The sequence below is a fragment of the Mizuhopecten yessoensis genome, unplaced genomic scaffold (genome assembly GCF_002113885.1).
Source record: "Mizuhopecten yessoensis strain PY_sf001 unplaced genomic scaffold, ASM211388v2 scaffold716337, whole genome shotgun sequence".
NCBI classification, from domain to species: domain Eukaryota; kingdom Metazoa; phylum Mollusca; class Bivalvia; order Pectinida; family Pectinidae; genus Mizuhopecten; species Mizuhopecten yessoensis.
Genome location: NW_018480066.1, coordinates 212,022 through 234,026, shown reverse-complemented (window position 1 = coordinate 234,026; position 22,005 = coordinate 212,022). Strand labels below are relative to the sequence as shown.

The window sequence follows — 22,005 nt, the reverse complement described above, 5'->3', positions numbered from 1 at the left end:
TATATTTCTGAATCTTTTATTACTGGGGCACATCTCTTGATTTATGTCGAAAAAATATTGTAACTGGTAAATATATCGGTACATTGTATACATGTATGCATTTTTTTACGGCAGAATCATAATATCTCTAACTGTATAATATACTCGACGGGAGAAGTACATACATTGCACTATGTTTTACTGGGCATATTGAAACGTGTTTTTATCTATCGCGAATTAACATGTGTCTTAATTAAAATGAGATATATTAACAGATATAGTGAAATGAAGATGATCTTAGTTCTGTCTATAAAACGTCTACTTAAACATTGTTTAAGCTGACTTTTAAAAAGATAATTAATTCCACAATTATGAAATTCCACATTGCAAGGACACGTATTTAGAACCTGAATTGTTTAACAATATTTCCCAGTATACGGGTGTACCGGGTTTCTCAGTAGTTTATAACTTTAGGCAATTGTTTTTCGGTGGTTTGCGATGAATTACTTGTACAATGTTTCTAAACACAGTATTAAACATTGTCACCCTTCGGCTCGGGGTCTATAAAAACCAGACGGTGTCTATGAGCAAACTAATAATGTTTCACAGTGGTTAATCATGTCTTGCAATGCCCCTCAGTATGTAACACTACATGTACAATGCTCAACAATGATTCCCCGTGTTTTACCGTGTTCCTAGGTGATTCACAATGTCTACGGTGTTTTACAGATGTTTTAAAATGTTCACGATTTTATTTCTACAATATTTTGCAATGTTTTTGGTGTGTTACATTTCGATATATAATGTAACATTTTACATGTTCAATGTACAACTGTTTTCTGTATTTGAGTTACATCGGACTGTTTCTCTGTGTATTATGAAGATGTAAAGTATAGGTAAATAGAAATTAAACAGGTGTGTAAACTCACAATGTACACTTTGAAGTATTCTTGTAGAAAAATTCCGATACGCATTTTCACATAAATCGATACCTAACACGTTTTTTTCTCTAAAACTAAAAGCATGAAACATTGACAAACACTGTGCAGTGGTACATTTGGCTATCGGTTGTAAAGTTTGTGTGGCTATCTTGAGCGATTCTCCTATATTTTTCATTGCTCACTGTACAAGTATGGATGTGTAGAGTTAGTGTTTTTATCGTGAACAGTAAAAGTACTTTGAAGGAGAGGGCCTGTTCATAGACTTTATTTCGAAGTTTATTAAAATTATCGCCAGTATTTTTTAATTTTATCATATTGATACATTTATTTTAAAGTTCCCTAATGTATTACGAAAAAAATGATTGCTAAACATTATGAATACCAAATAACGTATAAACTTGCACGTTCCTGATTTCTGAATATCCTTTATATATGGAAAAATTATATCATTTTGAAACCAAAACCAATTCAAACTAAATTATCCAAAATCCTGTTGTGTCATTTGTATCAAGTAAGGCGGAATCGTCCATATCAATATTTACGTCTGATAAGAACTGTCCGTAATTGTGATTGATATGTTTATAGTTTGTTCGGTGCTGCAAAAGTGTACTTTGATGTAAGACAGATGACGGGGTAGATGCTGGGTTGACGTTGAACGATGGTGTGTCTGAGGAAGGTTACACGTGTGTATTTCATCTCTATCCAGTGTTGTACTTCATCAGATTCCATTTTAAATAGATTTGTATACGATTGATATCTGTTTAAGAAAAATAATTCTGAAACTGTGGATGCTGTTCTTAGTTTAGTTACCTTGCGCACAGCTTTAACGGTAAAATTTATGTGTACATCACTAACGTTGTAGCAGTAGCACCTCCTTAGAAATTTAAGGGGTTACGTATACGCTTATTTATGTTCTGCAAAGAAAGTACCTGTGAGTGGGCGTAACTCTTAGACATATATATATATATATTACTCACATTTTGCTACGGTTCACTTTTATTTTTGGGCATATGTGAAAATAAAAAAAAAAAAATTGTTTATACTGAAATTATTTTTGAAAAATACATTGTTCTTTTAATTCATCAGCATGCAAAAATTCCACAAATCGTAACTACAGTCGGAAAATGTGCCACTGGAAAAAGGTTACCCTTAAAATTGGTAACAACGAGGTATTCACTAAAAAACCCAAACAGAAACTGTTTTAAAATGGAGTTTGACGCCCATGAGCATCAATTACAGCTTCACAACGTCTGCGCATGTCCCGAATGAGATCGCGTATCCAGTTTTGTGGGATAACGTTACACTCAGCTACCAAAGCTGTTCCCAGCTCCTGGAGTGTTCTTGGCTGAAAAGTTCTGGCAGAGAGAGTTGTCCCACACATGCTCGATGGGATTTACATCCGGCGAGCAGGTAGGCCAATCCATTTGTTGGATAGTCTCTTGCTGTAGATACTGCTCAGTCACCCTTGTTCTATGTTGCCTAGCATTATCGTCCATAAGGATGAAGTTAGGGCCGATAGCGCCAGCGTAGGGTCTGACATAGGCATCAAGGATGTAATCGAAGTAAATCCGGGCTGTAACGGTACCATTATGGAAGACATGGAGGTCAGTTTTCTCACGAAAGCTTATGCCTCCCACACCATCACTGAACCTCCGCCATATCGGTCATGTTCGACATCATTACTTGCCTGGAACTTCTCCCTATGTTGTTTCCAAACTCTAACGCTCCTGTCGGTGAAGTCGAGACAGAATCTAGACTCGTCAGTAAAAAAGAACTGGTTCCTATTCCTGAAGAGTCCAAATGTTGTGAGCTTGGGCCCAATCTCATCGGTCCCTAACATAACGGGCAGTTAAGGGAACTCGTATTGCTGGTCTACGGTAAACCAGCATCATGAAGACGGTTCCTAACTGCCAGAAGCAATTATGAGGTCATTTCGTAAAGCTGTGGCAGCCTGGAACCTGTGACACCGTGTCTGTATGAGCAAATATTGGTCTTGGCGCTGCGTTGTAGCCCTAGAACGACCTCCAGCATGACGTCTGAAAGGGTTTCCGTTAGTTTGGAAACGATTCCACATTCTTGCCACCACACTTTGAGACACCCAAAGGTCTGTTGCGACCTGACGTTGAGACCTGCTAGCTTGCAGCATTCCAATGCCCCTATTCATTTCACCGTTGTCTGCTTCTTCTTTGTGTCATATTAAAACAAAAACACGCAAAGAATATTCATCAAATTGATTTCCTTAACAATTTGAACAACCCATTACTTAGCCTAGCTTAGCTTTTGAAAGGGGTGTACACGTGGAAAAGCATACACGCGCTTTTATGGTTGACTGAACACACCCACACATGACGATTTGGAAGGCTAACATATTTGCCCAAAACAGTACGGAAGGGAAATATAATAGCCTTTCTAACATTTTGATTTTTTTCTTCAAAATATAGGTTATCCGTTCAAAATGTGAATAGTATATATGTAACACTGGGCATAGTGGTCTAATCAGACTCCCGGAAAATCCTGTTTCAGTGGTATTTAAGTATGTAACACGGAGCATACTGGCGGAATATGTAACACGGGGCATGGAGGTCTAATCAGACTCCCGGAAAACTCTGTTCCAGTAGTATTTAGGTCAATATCTATATCATAGACATAATTCTGATGAAATATGAATGTGAAGGTTTAATCAAAGCCCCAGACGTATCGATGTTCGTGTGCTGACCATAGAATGATTTCTTAGCCAGTAAAGTAAATGTTACGTACAGCCCAAGGAATTCCGTTTTTATTGACTCTTGTCAAGAACGACCAGTCGGGCAAGAAAAACGATTGCTTGACAATAGGTCGAACAAGACGTATACGCCAGACCTTACAGTGTAGATAGACACTACCAGCTATAGTCCGAATTATTCTGACGTTTTATCAACTTTTTTCATATCGGTCTGTCGTCGATTAACGTCAGAACTCCGGCCCTCTATAATATGCGGGAAATAAGCGACCCGCGCCCTGAGCGCACTTCAAACTGATATTTTCGAAACAAATCGTCACTTTCACACACATGTCGCACAAGGATCGAAAGATCTATTCTTTATGCACAAGATGAACATACATAACATGCCTCAAACAACCAATACAATCGCTAAAAACATATTTTTTCAAACTTACTCTGTTTACTCTAGTTTTTTGATAGCCCCGCCTTCTAATGCCACGTGACTAAAATCTCGTCGGCCTACGTCATAACGTTTGGAAATGCCTTCGGTAACGTTAACGCGAGATCTCGTCAAGTCATGTGACATTGCTCACGGCCTAATTTCCATTAAAAACATGGATTGGTATAGAAAACGTTAGAAAATACTTTTCGTAATGATCTTTGAAACATGTTATTGATACCACCTAGTGCATAAAGAATAGATCTTTCGATCCATGTGCGACATGTGTGTGAAAGTGACGATTTGTTTCTTAAATATCAGTTATGTTACCTTGGCGCGAAACCTATTCTTGACAGTGTAACGGTCACTGTAATGCAGTGTTACACGCATTGTAAAACTGTACATAATCTTCATTACTCTGATGAGAAATTACAATAATACATACAGTTTTCATTATTGCATACGAGCTTTCCGTATTTTTTTCATTCCGTAATATTGATCTACAAATTGTACCCAATCGCACATTTGTTTGGAGAGAAGCGCACAACGGGGCGAACGATTGTTAAATCGCACAGTTGTGCGCACCATGTGTGGACAATGTGCGGACGGTGTGTGAACGATGTATGCACGGTGTGCGCACGCTATTGTTGGTGCGTTGTGCGGTCACACAACTGTAGTAAGACAAAATACAGAATTGTACACAAGTTTAGTAAGACATAAGTGATATGGCCAGGCAAGACAAATCAAATCAAATCAAACCAAACCAATGACAAAGTATATTCTTTAAAAACGAAACGAGATCCAAATGACATGAGTAGTAACAATAAGACGAGATCATCAACAAAGGTTGGCAAAACCAATAAGACAAGACATTATGAACAGGTCAAGACAAACAACCATTAATATAAGACGTTAGCAGCAAGACAGGAACATGTCATTACATCGCAATACCTGTATTCATAACAAATAAGACATAGTGTATAACAAAACAATAAGGGATCGGACACGGTCAATACGAAAACACACATGTGTAAATACATGTTAGATAAACTAAAACAAAAATAAAGAACAAAAAGATACGAACAGAGAGACAAAACAGGGGCAGAGAGACAAAACAAAACCGGCAAGACAAATCAAGAACAGATAGACAAAATAAGAACAGAGAGACAAAACAAGAACAACAAAACAGAGATAAGACAAGATCGGTAAGACAAGACAAGATCGTTAAGACAAGACAAGATACATGAGGACCAACCAGTCCGGAATACACACATACGACAAGAACAATTACTAAATAAAATGGCAGTTTGCTGAACAAACATGCAGTTGTCAACTATGTCTACTTATTGTTCATTATCATATGATATTGCACACTTTGACTAATTACACCAGCGTTTATCTAAGGTCTTTTTTCCGCACTCACTCTACATCTACAATGATAAGATTGCCACTGTGTTTTGTTATCAAATACGTAGCGGTATAGTCTGATTAATATAAAACTTTTATACAAATGTAGTATAATATTTTTGAACATTTGATTTCTCCCCGGAAGTTTTTAGTGTACAGTCTGTGCCCCTTTAAGAGATATGCAGTATAAGATTCTTGACTAAGGGAGGACGCGAGTTATCTAGCATTCCCCACACACATATACCACACACCGCCCGTGCAATTAATTGCTCCTTTCTAAAAACAAAATAGTGTTTTGACTTCAAATCCTGCAGTCACCAGCTAAGATGCATAGACCTCAAAACTAAGGTATATCTATTTTTCATTGATCTCTTACCGGGTCAAGATCGCATACCTTTGTGCATACGGCAGTAACTTTACGTATGATATCACGGCGGAGGTAGAACAATACAGGAGTACTTACAAATGTACGTGTGAAACTGTCTATAACTGGTTGATACATTACGTATCGATAATGGCATGGCCAGTATGTACCGGTCGGGGATATGAGGTGTATTGATTACACAAGCAATACACACGCGCCCGCCCCCTCCTTCACACATCACTGACAAATCTCCAATAGCTGCGACGTATACTGCTTACAATACGTTTCCTCATACAACGCACCGTGCAGGTCTGTACTAATTAGTGATCAATTCGAACGCACCCGAGCAGCGCGAGAGGCCCAAACCTCCCGCGCCTGTTCCATTCGATACACCGACTTCTGCTCACAAAAGCGGTGTTCTTCTGTTGAGTTCTCGAGAGACAAAGTCAGTTGGAACTACTAACATAGCTGACAGGCGTAAACAAGTGAGACGAAGTAGCGTGTCTTACTTAAGAGAGTTATCGGGATACAGAGCTTCGAACATGTCGACAAGTGTCAATTGAATGTATCTGTGTTGCTTGATAACATTTCGATAAGAGTACACAGGTGTGAAAGATATGATTGTATGGTATTCGAAAACACTTTGAGAGGGTGTTGTTATACCCTCTTCATGGTTTGAGAGGGGCCGGCAGTATGGGAGATTACGTTGTAGAGACGGGAAAGACGCTATATTCATTGAATAATGAAGATGTGTTTGTAAGTGGCATAATCACTTCGAAAACTGTCGCAAACATGTCCAATACACGACACAACGACACAGAGTTTGATTCTGGAGCCGGAAACGAGACATTTTCGGAAGGCATACCAATGTCGGACAGTACTCTTACTGGGCTGGCAATCCTCTACACTCTAACAACCGTCTTCTCTATCACCGGCAATGTGTTTGTTGTTCTTGTATTTGTCCGGGGCCGGCGATCCCGTACGGACCTTCGGCCATTTTTGATTAACCTCGCAGCAGCAGACCTTATGATGGCCCTATTTTGCATGCCTTTCACCTTTGCCGATGTGATACTGGGGCGATGGCTATTTCCGGAAGTGCTTTGTCCCCTCGTTTTATTTGTCCAGATTTTTTCTGTTGGGGCCAGTGTTTTCACAAATATGGCGATAGGAATAGATCGCTTTCTTGCCGTAACATTTCCGTTACGGTCACGATTGACACATGCACGTGCAAAATACGTTATAATCGTTATTTGGATCAGTGCTTTCATTTTAGGGTCTGTCATGTTTTTTGTGGGACGTGCAACTGAAACTTCCGGATACGGAAACGGAACTCAGAAATGTTTAGAGAATTGGCCTGGTGACGAAGCGAGACGAATTTTTACAATTATTATATTTGTTGTGACATATCTAGTACCTTTGCTTATTTTAGCCATTACTTATTCTATTGTGGGGATAATACTATGGAAACGAACGGCCCCCGGAAATAAGGACCACATACGGGACATGCATAGACTGCGCTCCAAAATAAAGGTAAGACATGTGTTCACGCGTTTGGTATGTTTCAAGTTCACATGGTAAGCATGCAGCTACATACAATAAGTATATATTTTGAATGGTGGTGGTCATAAATTTCTGTTACATTTGTCTTTTTGTCTAATTCTTGTTTTTGTTTTCTTATTTAAATGTCTTAGCATTAGCCTTTTAATCTACCCTAGCCATGTTGCCATACGGATAGGTTTATAAGCAATATAATTCACACAGAAATAAGTACAAATATCCACATAAATGCAGTCAGGAAATAGGCCAGGATAACAATATAGACAGTAAACGGAAAGCATGCAAGTGTATGGATCAATAAAAATAATTTTGAATGAACTAAAAGTCAAACTTTCAAAATACATTTGAACCTAAAAAATAAAAGTGTCAGCTTAATCACAAGTGACATTAGGTACTACTTGTTTCATCAATGTAGGATTCTTTAACTTCTTTTTTGAAATTTAAGTAAAGTTGTGTCATTACTTAATTTTAAGTATAGAGCTGTGTAGCTATTTGTTATATTAAATTATAGAGGTGTGTAACTGCTTGTTACATTACAGTAAAGCTGTCTAACAACTTGTTACATTACAGTAAAGCTGTCTAACTACTTGTTACATTACAGTAAAGATGTCTAACTACTTGTTACACTACAGTAAAACCTTGTAACTACTTATTACATTACAGTAAAGCTGTGTAACTACTTGTTACATTACAGTAAAGATGTCTAACTACTTGTTACACTACAGTAAAGCTGTCTAACTACTTATTACATTACAGTAATGCTGTCTAACGTCTTGTTACATTATAGTAAAGCTGTCTAACTAATTGTTACATAACCTTAAAACTGTGTAACGTCTTGTTACATAACAGTAAACCTGTGAAACTGCTTGTTACATTACAGTAAAGCTGTCTAACAACTTGTAACATTATAGTAAAGCTGTCTAACTACTTGTTACATAACCTTAAAACTGTGTAACGTCTTGTTACACTACAGTAAAGCTGTCTAACTACTTGTTACATTACAGTAATGCTGTCTAACGTATGTTACATTATAGTAAAGCTGTCTAACTACTTGTTACATAACAGTAAAACTGTGAAACTGCTTGTTACATTACAGTAAAGCTGTCTAACATTACAGTAAAGCTGTCTAACTACTTGTTACATCACAGTAAAGGTGTATTACGTCTTGTTACATTATCGTAAAGCTGTCTAACTCCTTGTTACATCACAGTAAAGGTGTATAACGTCTTGTTACACTACAGTAATGCTGTCTAACATCTTGTTAAATTACAGTTAAACTGTGTAACTACTTGTGACATTACAGTAAAGCTGTCGAACTTCTTGTTACATTTCAGTAAAGCTCTGTAACTACTTGTAATATTACAGTAAAGTTGTGTAACTACTTGTGACATTACAGTAAAGCTATCTAACTACTTGTTACACTACAGTAAAGCGGTCTCACTACTTGTTACATTAGAGTTAAACTATCTAACTACTTGTTACACTACAGTAAAGCTGTCTAACTACTTATTACGTTACAGTAATGCTGTCTAACGTCTTGTTACATTATAGTAAAGCTTTGTAACTACTTGTTACATTACAGTAAAGCTATCTAACTACTTGTTACATTAGAGTTAAACTATCTAACTACTTGTTACATCACAGTAAAGCTGTATAACGTCTTGTTACATTACAGTAAAGCTGTCTAACTTCTTGTTACATTACAGTAAAGCTGTGTAACTACTTGTTACATAACAGTAAAACTGTGTAACTACTTGTAACATTACAGTAAAGCTGTCTAACTACTTGTAACATTACAGTAAAGCTGTCTAACTACTTGTTACACTACAGAAAAGCTGTCTAACTACTTATTACGTTACAGTAATGCTGTCTAACGTCTTGTTACATTATAGTAAAGCTTTGTAACTACTTGTTACATTACAGTAAAGCTATCTAACTGCTTGTTACATTAGAGTTAAACTATCTAACTACTTGTTACATCACAGTAAAGCTGTATAACGTCTAGTTACATTACAGTAAAGCTGTCTAACTTCTTGTTACATTACAGAAAAGCTGTCTAACTACTTGTTACATTACAGTAAAGCTGTGTAACTACTTCTTACATTACAGTAAAGCTGTCTAACTACTTGTTACACTACAGTAAAGCTGTCTAACTACTTATTACGTTACAGTAATGCTGTCTAACGTCTTGTTACATTATAGTAAAGCTGTCTAACTACTTGTTACATAACAGTAAAACTGTGTAACTACTTGTTACATTACAGTAGAGCTGTCTAACTACTTGTTACACTACAGTAAAGCTGTATAACGTCTTGTTACATTACAGTTAAGCTATCCAATTTCTTGTTACATCACAGTAAAGCTGTATAACGTCTAGTTACATTACAGTAAAGCTGTCTAACTTCTTGTTACATTACAGAAAAGCTGTCTAACTACTTGTTACATTAGAGTAAAACTGTGTAACTACTTGTTACATCACAGTAAAGCTGTCTAACTTCTTGTTACATTACAGTAAAGCTGTCTAACTACTTGTAACATTACAGTAAAACTGTGTAACTACAATGTAGTTGTTACATTACAGAAAATCTGGCTTAATACTTGTTACATTACAGTAAAGCTGTGTAACTACTTGTAACATTACAGTAAAACTCTGTAACTACAATGTAGTTGTTACATTACAGAAAATCTGTCTAAATACTTGTAACATTACAGTAAAGCTGTCTAACTACTTGTAACATTACAGTAAAACTGTGTAACTACAATGTAGTTGTTACATTAAAGAAAATCTGGCTTAATACTTGTTACATTACAGTAAAGCTGTCTAACTACTTGTTAAATTACAGTAAAGCTGTCTAACTACTTGTAACATTACAGTAAAGTTGTGTAACTACTTGTTATATTACAGTAAAGCTTTGTAACTACTTGTTACATTACAGTAAAGCTATCTAACTACTTGTTACATTAGAGTTAAGCTATCTTACTACTTGTTACTTTACAGTAAAGCTGTGTAACTACTTGTTACATTACAGTAAAGCTGTCTAACTTCTTGTTACATCACAGTAAAGTTGTGTAACTACTTGTTACATTATAGTAAAGCTGTCTAACTACTTGTTACATTACAGTAAAGCTGTCTAACTACTTGTTACATTACAGTAAAGCTGTCTAACTACTTATTACATTACAGTAATGCTGTCTAACATCTTGTTACATTACAGTAATGCTGTCTAACATCTTGTTAAATTACAGTTAAACTGTGTAACTACTTGTAACATTACAGAAAATTTGTCTAAATACTTGTTACATTGCAGTAAAGCTGTGAAACTGCTTGTTACATTACAGTGAAGCTGTCTAACTACTTGTTACATTACAGTAAAACTGTGTAAATACTTGTTACATTACAGTAAAGCTGTGTAAATACTTGTTACACTACAGTAAAGCTGTCTAACTACTTGTTAAATTACAGTAAAGCTGTGTAAATACTTGTTACACTACAGTAAAGCTGTGTAACTACTTGTTAAATTACAGTAAAGCTGTGTGAATACTTGTTACATTACAGTAAAGCTATGTAACTTCTTGTTTCATTACAGTAAAGCTGTGTAACTACTTGTTACATTACAGTAAAGCTGTCTAACGTCTTGTTACATTGCAGTAAAACTGTCTAACGTCTTGTAACAAGACGTTAGAAAGTTTAACAATAATTTAACAAGACGTTAGACAGCTTTACAATAATGAAACAAGACGTTAGACAGCTTGACTGTAATGTAAAAAGACGTTAGACAGCTTAACAATAATATAAAAAGACGTTAGACAGCTTAACAATAATATAAAAAGACGTTAGACAGCTTTACAATAATGAAACAAGACGTTAGACAGCTTGACTGTAATGTAAAAAGACGTTAGACAGCTTAACAATAATATAACAAGACGTTAGACAGCATTACTTTAATGCTGTCTAACGTCTTGTTACATTATTGTTAAACTGTCTAACGTCTTGTAATATTATTGTTAAACTGTCTAACGTCTTGTTACATTACAGTATAGCTGTCTAACGTCTTGTTAAATTATTGTTAAACTGTCTAACGTCTTGTTACATTACAGTAAAGCTGTCTAACGTCTTGTTACATTAACGTTAAACTTTCTAACGTCTTGTTACATTACAGTAAAGCTGTCTAACGTCTTGTTACAAGACGTTAGACAGTTTTACTGTTATAGTAAAGCTGTCTAATGTCTTGTTACATTAAAGTTAAACTTTCTAACGTCTTGTTAAATTACAGTAAAGCTGCCTAACGTCTTGGTACATTAACGTTAAAATTTCTAACGTCTTGTTTCATTATTGTAAAGCTGTCAAACGTCTTATTAAATTACACTAAAGTTGTCTAACGTCTTGTTACGTTATTGTAAATCTGTCTAACGTCTTGTAACATTGCAGTAAAGCTGTGAAACTGCTTGTTACATTACAGAAAAACTGTCTAACGTCTTGTTACATTACAGTTAAGCTGTCTAACGTCTTGTTACATTAACGTTAAACTTTCTAACGTCTTGTTACATTACAGTAAAGCTGTCTAATGTCTTGTTACATTATTGTAAAGCTGTCTAACGTCTTGTTAAATTACAGTAAAGCTGTCTAACGTCTTGTTACATTACAGTAAAGCTGTCTAACGTCTTGTTATATTATTGTTAAGCTGTCTAACGTCTTGTTACATTATTGTTAAACTGTCTAACGTCTTGTTACATGACAGTTAAGCTGTCTAACGTCTTGTTACATTATTGTTAAACTGTCTAACGTCTTGTTACATTATTGTTAAACTGTCTAACGTCTTGTTACATTACAGTATAGCTGTCTAACGTCTTGTTGCATTATTGTTAAACTGTCTAACGTCTTGTTACATGACAGTTAAGCTGTCTAACGTCTTGTTGCATTATTGTTAAGCTGTCTAACGTCTTGTTACATTATTGTTAAACTGTCTAACGTCTTGTTACATTACAGTAAAGCTGTCTAACGTCTTGTTACATTACAGTAAAGCTGTCTAACGTCTTGTTACACTACAGTAACGTTGTTTACGCAGTCATTACCTACTTTATTATAATGATGGCATATATATAAAGACACGTTGGTTCTGTTGAAGGTTCTTTTCACAATTTTGATTGTTCAAGTGTACATACATGTGTACATACATGTGTGACCTTTTTCTCCAAATTTTACCATAGACTTTTGTTATCAACGTTTTGTTCGTCTTTTATCAAAAGTTTAACTACAGTAACGAACTTTTTATGTATACGTTTCATTTGAATATTCGATAAAGATACAACCTGTAGTTAACTTAATAATTCTATGCTACGTTGCTTAAGCGATATGTTTCTGGGACCATTACTATGATGGTATACAATCCTGCTGGATTCTTGTTGTTTAACATGTTTACCAGATCCATGTGTCGAGGTCTGTTGATGTCGAAGTTTACGGCCTAACCACAAATTAGGCGCGCGTTTTATTACAAACTAATTAAGATATGTGTTCACTAGCTGCAACACATTTAATCCCTTGACACAATTTAAGATACTGGTTGAAAAATTCCGCTGAAATAAAGATAAAGTATGTGCACGTGTTTCTAGGGGATCACGAGTTCTTTCTTTGTTTTTGATGTTTCTATTTGAATAACATGAATCCATTTGCCTTATACAATCGAATAGTATGTTATTTCACTTCGACAATAAATCCATAACTATTTTGGGTTATGAGGTTGTGGATCAAAAGCAGACGGAAATTAAGGTGACATAATGATTAAAAAAAAACAAAAAACTCGGCAGCCAATAACTAAGGGACATCTAAGTGTTTCCCATTGAAGCGATTTATATTTCATGATTTGGGAGATTACTTCAATATTTTCAAGTGTTGGTATTTTGCCACGCGAGTAAATATAAGTGTTCTTCAGTGGAAAACAATTAAATTATCTGTTAATTACATTCTTAAAGCTTTAAAATGAATTAACCGACCCTGAAACTCACAGCGGGATAGCTTCAGAACGTCAAAATAATCGTTTGATATATTTGGGTGGGACCCCACACTATGACGTCGCAGATCTACGATGTCACCATCGAGGACTTAGCATATTATTGATAAAATCCGAAAAAGTGTTACTTTCACAAATGATCATTTTGATCTTTCTCATTTCATCAAAAAAAAAAATACTTTATCAATAATTCTGGATATCTTAATGGTAAACGTGGTATGACTTTCATTAACAAACATTTTGTTATTATTTGTGGCTGTGTTACACTGTCCGTAGTTTATATTGCATGCAAAACTTACACAGCTATTAACTGCTGATAATGGGGCAATTATAACGAGTCTGGCTAATCCAAACAGTTTAGGTGTACCTTAACAAGAAATTTGAAAAACCAAAGTACATGAAGTTGATTAATGAAATATGAATTGATAATTAATACAAATGAGGTTGGTGAAATGTGACCGTTCTGTATGAGTTTGATACGTACAGTAGACATATGACGGATTAGCGGAACTTATGCTACCCCTTTATACACACTAAAATTACATTCAACTCCTACGATCACTTATATTTGCGGTTGGTTATATGCATTGAATATCTAGATTTATTGTCATGTGCCTTGTCAATACATAGCGCTACGTGTGCATAGGTTATTTAGAACGGCGTCTACGCCGATTCCACCAGACTCCTGAGGGACTTGGCACGCGCCCTGTGTATATTTGGGTGTTTGATAGTAAATTATTCCCACACAACACTGAGCCTAATAGAGTTGTGTGTCTATGCAAAGTAAAACACAATGCTGTATTCAACGCAATCATAAAAACGTCAAATCTTGGATTATTAAGGATTTTTACGACTTTACCCGCATTGACCGAAGATGACGGGGGAAAAAAAAGACACATTACATTTATTTTGTGTCGTATTTGTCACATTGTCTATGAGTGTTAATCAGACGACCGTATGCTCGTAGATAACGTTCGGTAGGGGATCTAGATTTAAAAGAGTTATCGTAAGAGTACGTCTTCTGTATAAGCACATGTTTATGTCCATTAGTACCTGTAGGTTATATATTTAATGTGTAAATGGAATACGAGGATATATGCTGCGGTAATATTGGAGTTACTTCCCTTGTGTTTGTACAATGAACAATGCGACATGCTCCATTATCATATGTCTCGGCAAAATTTATTGTTCGCACCAAGGGAAAAATATCGGCATTTCCAGTTTGTTAAAGGACAGTAACACTTCCACATTTTGATTATAAGCTCTTACTGTTGGACGATAAATGTATGTAAATATATTTCTGGATGATGCTAATAAAAACGGTATGCGATCACTTAAGGGAACGGTGCTCGAAACGTGTACTTTGCAAAAACTTTGATACAGAGATCGAGATTTCAAAAGTATAAAAGATAAAATCGTTTTATGCCAGACAGAGCCAGTCAATAACGGTTTGCTAAAGACAAATGTAGATTCTTAAACATCATACGTTTACAAAATCCATTTTTTAGGTTGAAGGCGTTTTCAAAAATCAAATTATTGCATTCTGAACTTATCAAATCTAGACAGTACCTATCATAATCAGTATATAAAACCGCCAGCTATAGATGTAGAGGGAAATGGAACATGATGGACGTGCATGTTCTGCTTTAGCACGAACTGTTTCTGCACAAAATGTGTCGTCATATCTAGGGACAGTATTAAAGTCACAAATAGGGGAGATAAGCCACCGTTTCAGAAATAGCGTAAGTTAGGGTACACTTCAACTACTCACATTAAATACTATGTATTATCACGGACTTAGAAATCTAATTCCGTGGTATTATGTATATGCTACTAGTAGATAAACACTAGTGGCTGAACATCCTGTATATTTTGCAGCCTGTATTAAATTTCACGAGAAAGAAACTGCTAATAAAATCGTATGTTTATATGTTTTTTTTCCCTTTAAATTATATTAACGAAAATTAGAAGTAAAACGGATTACTGAATCAAAGACAGACTGATTGTGGTGCGACTGGTGGACGAGTTGTGCGAATAGTCGTTAAGGTCGTACGGCGATCGTATACTAATAAGTGTTCACTTCAAAATCCTGTCCTGGGTGGTACATGTATATACAGGCTTGTCCACAGCGATAGTCTGCTGTGCTTGAAGTAAGAGGTAGCATCATGGTTTATACATGTACCATACCTCCAAAGTACGGCTAGTCCATGACAACTGAGGACCCTGTCTTACGAGAGCTGTATTTGTAGTCCCTCAAACAGTCGTACGGCTAGTCCATGACAACTGAGGACCCTGTCTTACGAGAGCTGTATTTGTAGTCCCTCAAACAGTCGTACAGCTAGCCCATGACAACTGAGAACCCTGTCATACGAAAGGTGTATTTGTAGTCCCTCAAACAGTCGTATGGCTGGTCCATGACAACTGAGGACCCTGTCTTACGAGAGCTGTATTCGTTGTCGCTCTAACAGTCGTACGGCTAGTCCATGACAACTGAGGACCCTGTTTTACGAGAGCTGTATTTGTAGTCCCTCAAACAGTCGTACGGCTAGTCCATGACAACTAAGGACCCTGTCTTACGAGAGCTGTATTCGTTGTCGCTCTAACAGTCGTACGGCTAGTCCATGACAACTGAGGACCCTGTCTTACGAGAGCTGTATTTGTTGTCGCTCTAACAGTCGTACGCTAGTCCATGCCAACTGAGGACCCTGTCTTACGAGAGCTGTATTTGTTGTCGCTCTAACAGTCGTACACTAGTCCATGACAACTGAAGACCCTGTCTTACGAGAGCTGTATTTGTAGTCCCTTAAACAGTCGTACGGCTATTCCATGACAATTGAGGACCCTGTCTTACGAGAGCTGTATTTGTAGTCCCTCAAACAGTCGTACGGCTAGTCCATGACAAGTGTATGACGCCTAATTGAGTGGTCGTACCGTACAACTTATCCATCATAGTCTTATGACCAGTAATGCCATCGTTCTGCTACAAGCCAGACTAGTCGAGGAATTGTCTTTTTTGTATATGTACTAGGCTGACATCACAGAAAAAATAAATAAACGGCACGACTGCACCAAGACCGTCCTCGGTCGCGAGACTGATATGATCGGGGTAGGTGGTCAGTGGTATCGAGTTTCGATGTGCTATATTTGTTTGTATTGCACACTCATTTTAATCCGCGATAAATATCACCCGTATTCATATTCATTAAGGTCACTCGTCCTCAGGAAGGTCACTCGTCCTCAGGAAGGTCAATCGTCCTCAGGAAGGTCAATCGTCGTCATCAAAGTAAAATGAATTCAGCAAGGTTACATGAATTAACCCAAATCGCTCTTCTTCATCAGTGCAATTCGTCTTCAGTAGGATCAACCGTATTCACCAAGGTCATTCGTAATCATTAATGCCATGGGTACCGACCGTTTAACTAAGTAAGATTGCGCATACCACCGAGCCTCCGGTACGGCTTCCGTTTACGTTTAGCATGCGGCGTTGTTATGACGTTTTATTGATCTTCAAGCTGGTCACATTTTAAAGCTTAACAACAAGCCATGCTGTGAATGTGGGCAATGTTCTCCGGCGCGAATAGCGTTCCGTTTACGATCATTTCATGCATTCGTACTCTTTCTCAGTTTTGGTCAGCTGGTTCGCGTTCAAAGTTCACTAACCATTATACATATTCGTATTAACCAAGACTCACGAAACAGCAGCGGTCAGCATACCGACCCAAAACACAGTTTTAAGTTAATGGTTAGGAATTGAATCGCTTAAGGAAATTTGTTTCTTGCTTAAAAATTCAATTGTTAATGTATATGGAACAATACGCAAATAAATGCTTTCACAGACTGCAATATAACTTTCGTAATTTCATAGAAGGTAATTACTGCGGTGTGGTATTTAAACTGAACTGTATCTTATAATACAATCACATGTTATATAGAGAATAATACATGCCTTTTTTCATATCACACCCAGTATCAACCCGAGACTGCAATTCGGCCCTTGGGCTGATATTGGTCGAGGGTTGATACTGCGTGTGATATGGAAAAAGACGTGTTTTATTTTGTTTATTACATACTTACTAATGAAAGCTTATATTTATGATATATTTTTCTTTTAAAATATTGAAAATNAACCCGTATGTATTAGTAAGTATGTAATAAATGGTTTTAACGTTGTAATATTATCATCGATTACATTGCACATTACATTTTAATATAATCAAGTAATATATTGTTGTATATTGTAATACACTATTCAATAACGGCATACATTCTAATTGACATTTAACAATAACATCGAAAAACTTTGTACAGTACTACTATACTGTAATACGTTTTACAATCACGTAATACTTTGTTCCAAACAATGTAATACAATCACCGAGTAATTTTGTATGAATATTGATTGTAAGGTAAAATTTAAACAATAGAAAAACAAGGCAACGCGGAAAATCCCTTTTAGGAACGTTGTAATTTTATTTCTATCTAATTAACTGCTATTTGCTGTGATGTGTATCGGGCCATACTGTTAGGTATATATGTAGTACTCTTCACCCATTGACATTCTCGTGGTACAACCACCCCCTCATTCTGTTCCAATTTTTACGCTGTTCTCATGACCTGATTTCGTTTCGACTTGCGGTGATGAGTTTAAAATGGTGACACGACAGGCGGATATACTTGGATTCTTGCTGGGTTTTGTCACGATTACGTACATCCCTGTCCTTTGACAGACACAACTTCTAACCTAGCGTGTATATTGAAGACATCGGTCCACTGAGGAAAATTAAACTATCTCGACTCGCATACAGACACGAAATGGAGGACGGGTCTACAACCGCAGAGGATTGATAAACCAGTGGCTGGTTAGTATCACGTCCAGTTTAATCTGCGACGTTCCTCAACAAATTTATTACCGGCAAATACGAATGTATTCTATAAAGCATGACACAGTGTTATCAACTACCTGTTACATGAAAAGAGGAAAAAAATAATTTCCTAACAATGAATATGCATGATGGAATTGTGAACAATATGGTTGATTGGTATTTTCGTGGTGTTGACACATGCAGGCGGATTGGTAGAATACTTGACACAAATAGCAAAATCAAATTTCAAGGATCACGAATTACATTATTAAAGCACTAGAAATCTTCTACAAACTCACACTTCGTCACGTGACCTAACTGTGATATCGCGTGGCTTGTTGACTTGCCGCGCAAACGATACACCATTGACATTATTATTATCAGTCTTCATAACATTGTTTATTTTGGGATTGTAATTAGATATTGACATTGGACGTGTTTTTGATCACGGACCAGTTGCACATTCGTGTCCTGTACGTTCTAATCATCATTCAGACTTGTAGTATAAATAACGGTTTTTACAATGTGGTTTGTTCCATGAAGTATTTCAGGAGTTTAACACCAAATGGTATCTAAGAAACATCACTTGTTTTGTGTTCTGTTGACGTGCCAATTTTCATTGGCAAAAATGTTCATTCGAATATTAACTAACCTATCCGCAACCGCATTTTAAATTTTGAATAATTGACTGAAGCAAAATATCGACAAAACATCGCGACAAAGGTTTTAAAACTTGTCTATTTTCTAATGTTAGAATGAAAATGTGATTTTTCCTATGTGTGACCCAAAAGACTTTCTCTGTTTTAAATATTTGCATTATTGACACAAAATAATAATGAGATTCATATTCGCTGTTGATGTTAGTAAAGACAGGTTTACCCAGTAAACTGCCATATATGACCAGACGATTCAGGCCTTCCTGGTGGAGTAACAGCAAGTTTAACCATCCCACAAGTTCAAGTAGAGGGAATACGATGTCTAATAGGGGAAACATCACACGACGCCTAGTAGGGGAACTGTAACACGAGATCTAGTAGGGAAAATATCACACGGTGTACATGTCTATTAGGGGAAATATCACACGGTGTCTAATATAGGGGAATATTACACGAGGGTTAGTAGGGGAAATATCACACGGTGTCTAGTATAGGGAAATATAACATGAGGGTTAGTAGGGGAAATATCCCACGGTGTCTAGTATAGGGGAATATTACATGAGGGTTAGTAGGGGAAATATCACACGGTGTCTAGTATAGGGGAATATTACATGAGGGTTAGTAGGGGAAATATCACACGGTGTCTAGTATAGGGGAATATTACATGAGGGTTAGTAGGGGAAATATCACACGGTGTCTAGTATAGGGAAATATTACATGAGGGTTAGTAGGGGAAATATCACACGGTGTCTAGTATAGGGAAATATTACATGTACATGAGGGTTAGTAGGGGAAATATCACACGGTGTCTAATATAGGGGAATATTACATGAGGGTTAGTAGGGGAAATATCACACGGTGTCTAGTATAGGGGAATATTACATGAGGGTTAGTAGGGGAAATATCACACGAAGTGAACTAGGAGAAATACCATACGGTGTCTAATAGGGGAATACATATATCACACACAATCTAGCATTACAGGGAAAATATCAAACGACCGCTCTAGTAGGGGAAATACCACACGATGTCTAGTAAGGTCTAGAAGGGGGAATACATGTATTACACTTAATCTATCCTCAGACGGAAAATATCATAACAGGTCTCTAGTAGTGGAAATGTCAAACGAAGTTTTGTCGGGTGATTGCATTTATCTGACAAAATCTAGCCTAGTAGGGGAAACATGATCTAGTAGGAAAATGATTCACGAGATCAAGTAGGGAATATACAATGCATCAAGCAAATTCTAGTAGGAGAAATATTACACGAGGTCTAAAAGGGGAAACATCACTACATGTTTGGTTGAGGGGTTATCACACGATGCCTTGTTGAGAAATTACCACACAGTGTTTGGTAGGGGAAATAACACACACGGTCTAGTAGGGGAAATATCTCTCAACCTCTTGTAGGAAAATGTCACACGAAGTATAGCAGGTGAATATATCATTCAAGTTTTAGTAGGAAAATGTCACATGAGGTCTAGTAGCGGAATTATAACACGGTGTCGAAAAGGGGAAATATCACACGCGTTCGGTGTTTGGTAGGGAACATACAGTATCAAACGAGGTTTAGTGGGGAAATCTCAATTAAATTCTAGTAGGAGAAATTGCACACAAGTTCTAGTAAGGGAAGTATCACACGGATTCTAATAGTGAGACAAACCGTGCAATGTCTTATTGGTAAGGGTATCATATATGTGATGTTATTAAAGCTATTATATTTTGCATATATATCCTGGTGACGAAAATATGAAGTAGATGTTGTGCCCCCGGGGAGAGACGAGTATCTAACTGATACTCGTCTCTCCCCGGGGTCACAACATCGGAGTAAGTGGGAGTAATGTGTTTTATAGCCACTACACAAGTGTCAAATGGAGATTTTCAAACGTCTTAAGCTTTGTTTTAAAATACCCTGCTGAAACATCTATGACGTGTTTTCGAAAGAGGAGAGCAATAAAACTCATTGTGAACCAAACAGCTGAGGTGATTGCTGTTAAACTTTGCCAGGCAGGCCTCATCTCAAAATAAGAATAAGAATCTGTCTCTATTTGCATTTTCGATATCATTAAAAACGTTTAAGCATGGCATCATTCTTCTGTGTGGGCCATTTTATTCACATTAAGATCGACGATAAACTGTTAATGATTCTCAGTGTTAATGATAAACAATCATCTCCGTCTGAATGGTATCCGATGCATACGGGTGTCAGTGTGAATAGTATATGTTTCTCCGAGATTGAGGGTTAAGCACGAGCAAGGGCAACTAAGGTTTTTTTATACCAAAATAAAACAACAACCCTATAATAAAGATCATCAGGTTGGCACCATTGTTGTCGTTTGTTTCAGCCATTCGGAACACGGATGTGATAGCTTTTGCCCATTTTTTCTAGAGACGCTCCGAACAAGTGAAGTTTGATTGGAAAACTCGAGCGCCTTATGTCGAGATGATGTTTTATTGTCCCGTCATATAATTAATATCATTAAATCAGACACGTTGTTATAAAGATGAGGTAAAATCATGAACAATATGATTGTGAATGTTAATGGTACACATGGACAATGGTTGTCAGTGTTAATGGTATACACGATGTGTCATACATGTAGTTAATGGTATACAATTCGTGCTAGGGTTAATGGTATACACTATGTGTCAGTGTTAATGGTATACAAAATGTGTCAGTGTTAATGGTATACAATATGTAAAATAGTGTTAATGGTATACACTTTGTGCTAGTGTTAATGGTATACAATATATGCTAGTGTTATTGGTATACAATATGTGCTAGTGTTAATGGTATACAATTCGTGCTAGTTTTAATGGTATACAATTCGTGCTAGTGTTAATGGTATACAATTCGTTCTAGTGTTAATGGTATACACTATGTGTCAGTGTTAATGGTATACAATATGTGTCAGTGTTAATGGTATACAATATGTGCTAGTGTTAATGGTATACACTTTGTGCTGGTGTTAATGGTATAAAATATATGCTAGTGTTATTGGTATACAATATGTGCTAGTGTTAATGGTATGCAATTCGTGCTAGTTTTAATGGTATACAATTCGTGCTAGTGTTAGTGGTATACAGTTCGT

At 36.6% G+C, this 22,005-nt stretch overlaps 1 protein-coding gene across 1 annotated transcript in view; it reads left to right on the top strand.

The window, feature by feature from the left end:
- Positions 1–6,081: 6,081 nt before the first annotated feature.
- LOC110443303 (substance-K receptor-like) overlaps positions 6,082–22,005 on the top strand; it is a 64,786-nt gene continuing 48,862 nt past the window's right edge. Inside the window, exon 1 of the mRNA XM_021487449.1 lies at positions 6,082–7,361. Within this exon, the coding sequence (XP_021343124.1) occupies positions 6,525–7,361 (837 nt within the window). The 5' untranslated portion in view covers positions 6,082–6,524. The remainder of the gene's footprint in view (positions 7,362–22,005) is intronic.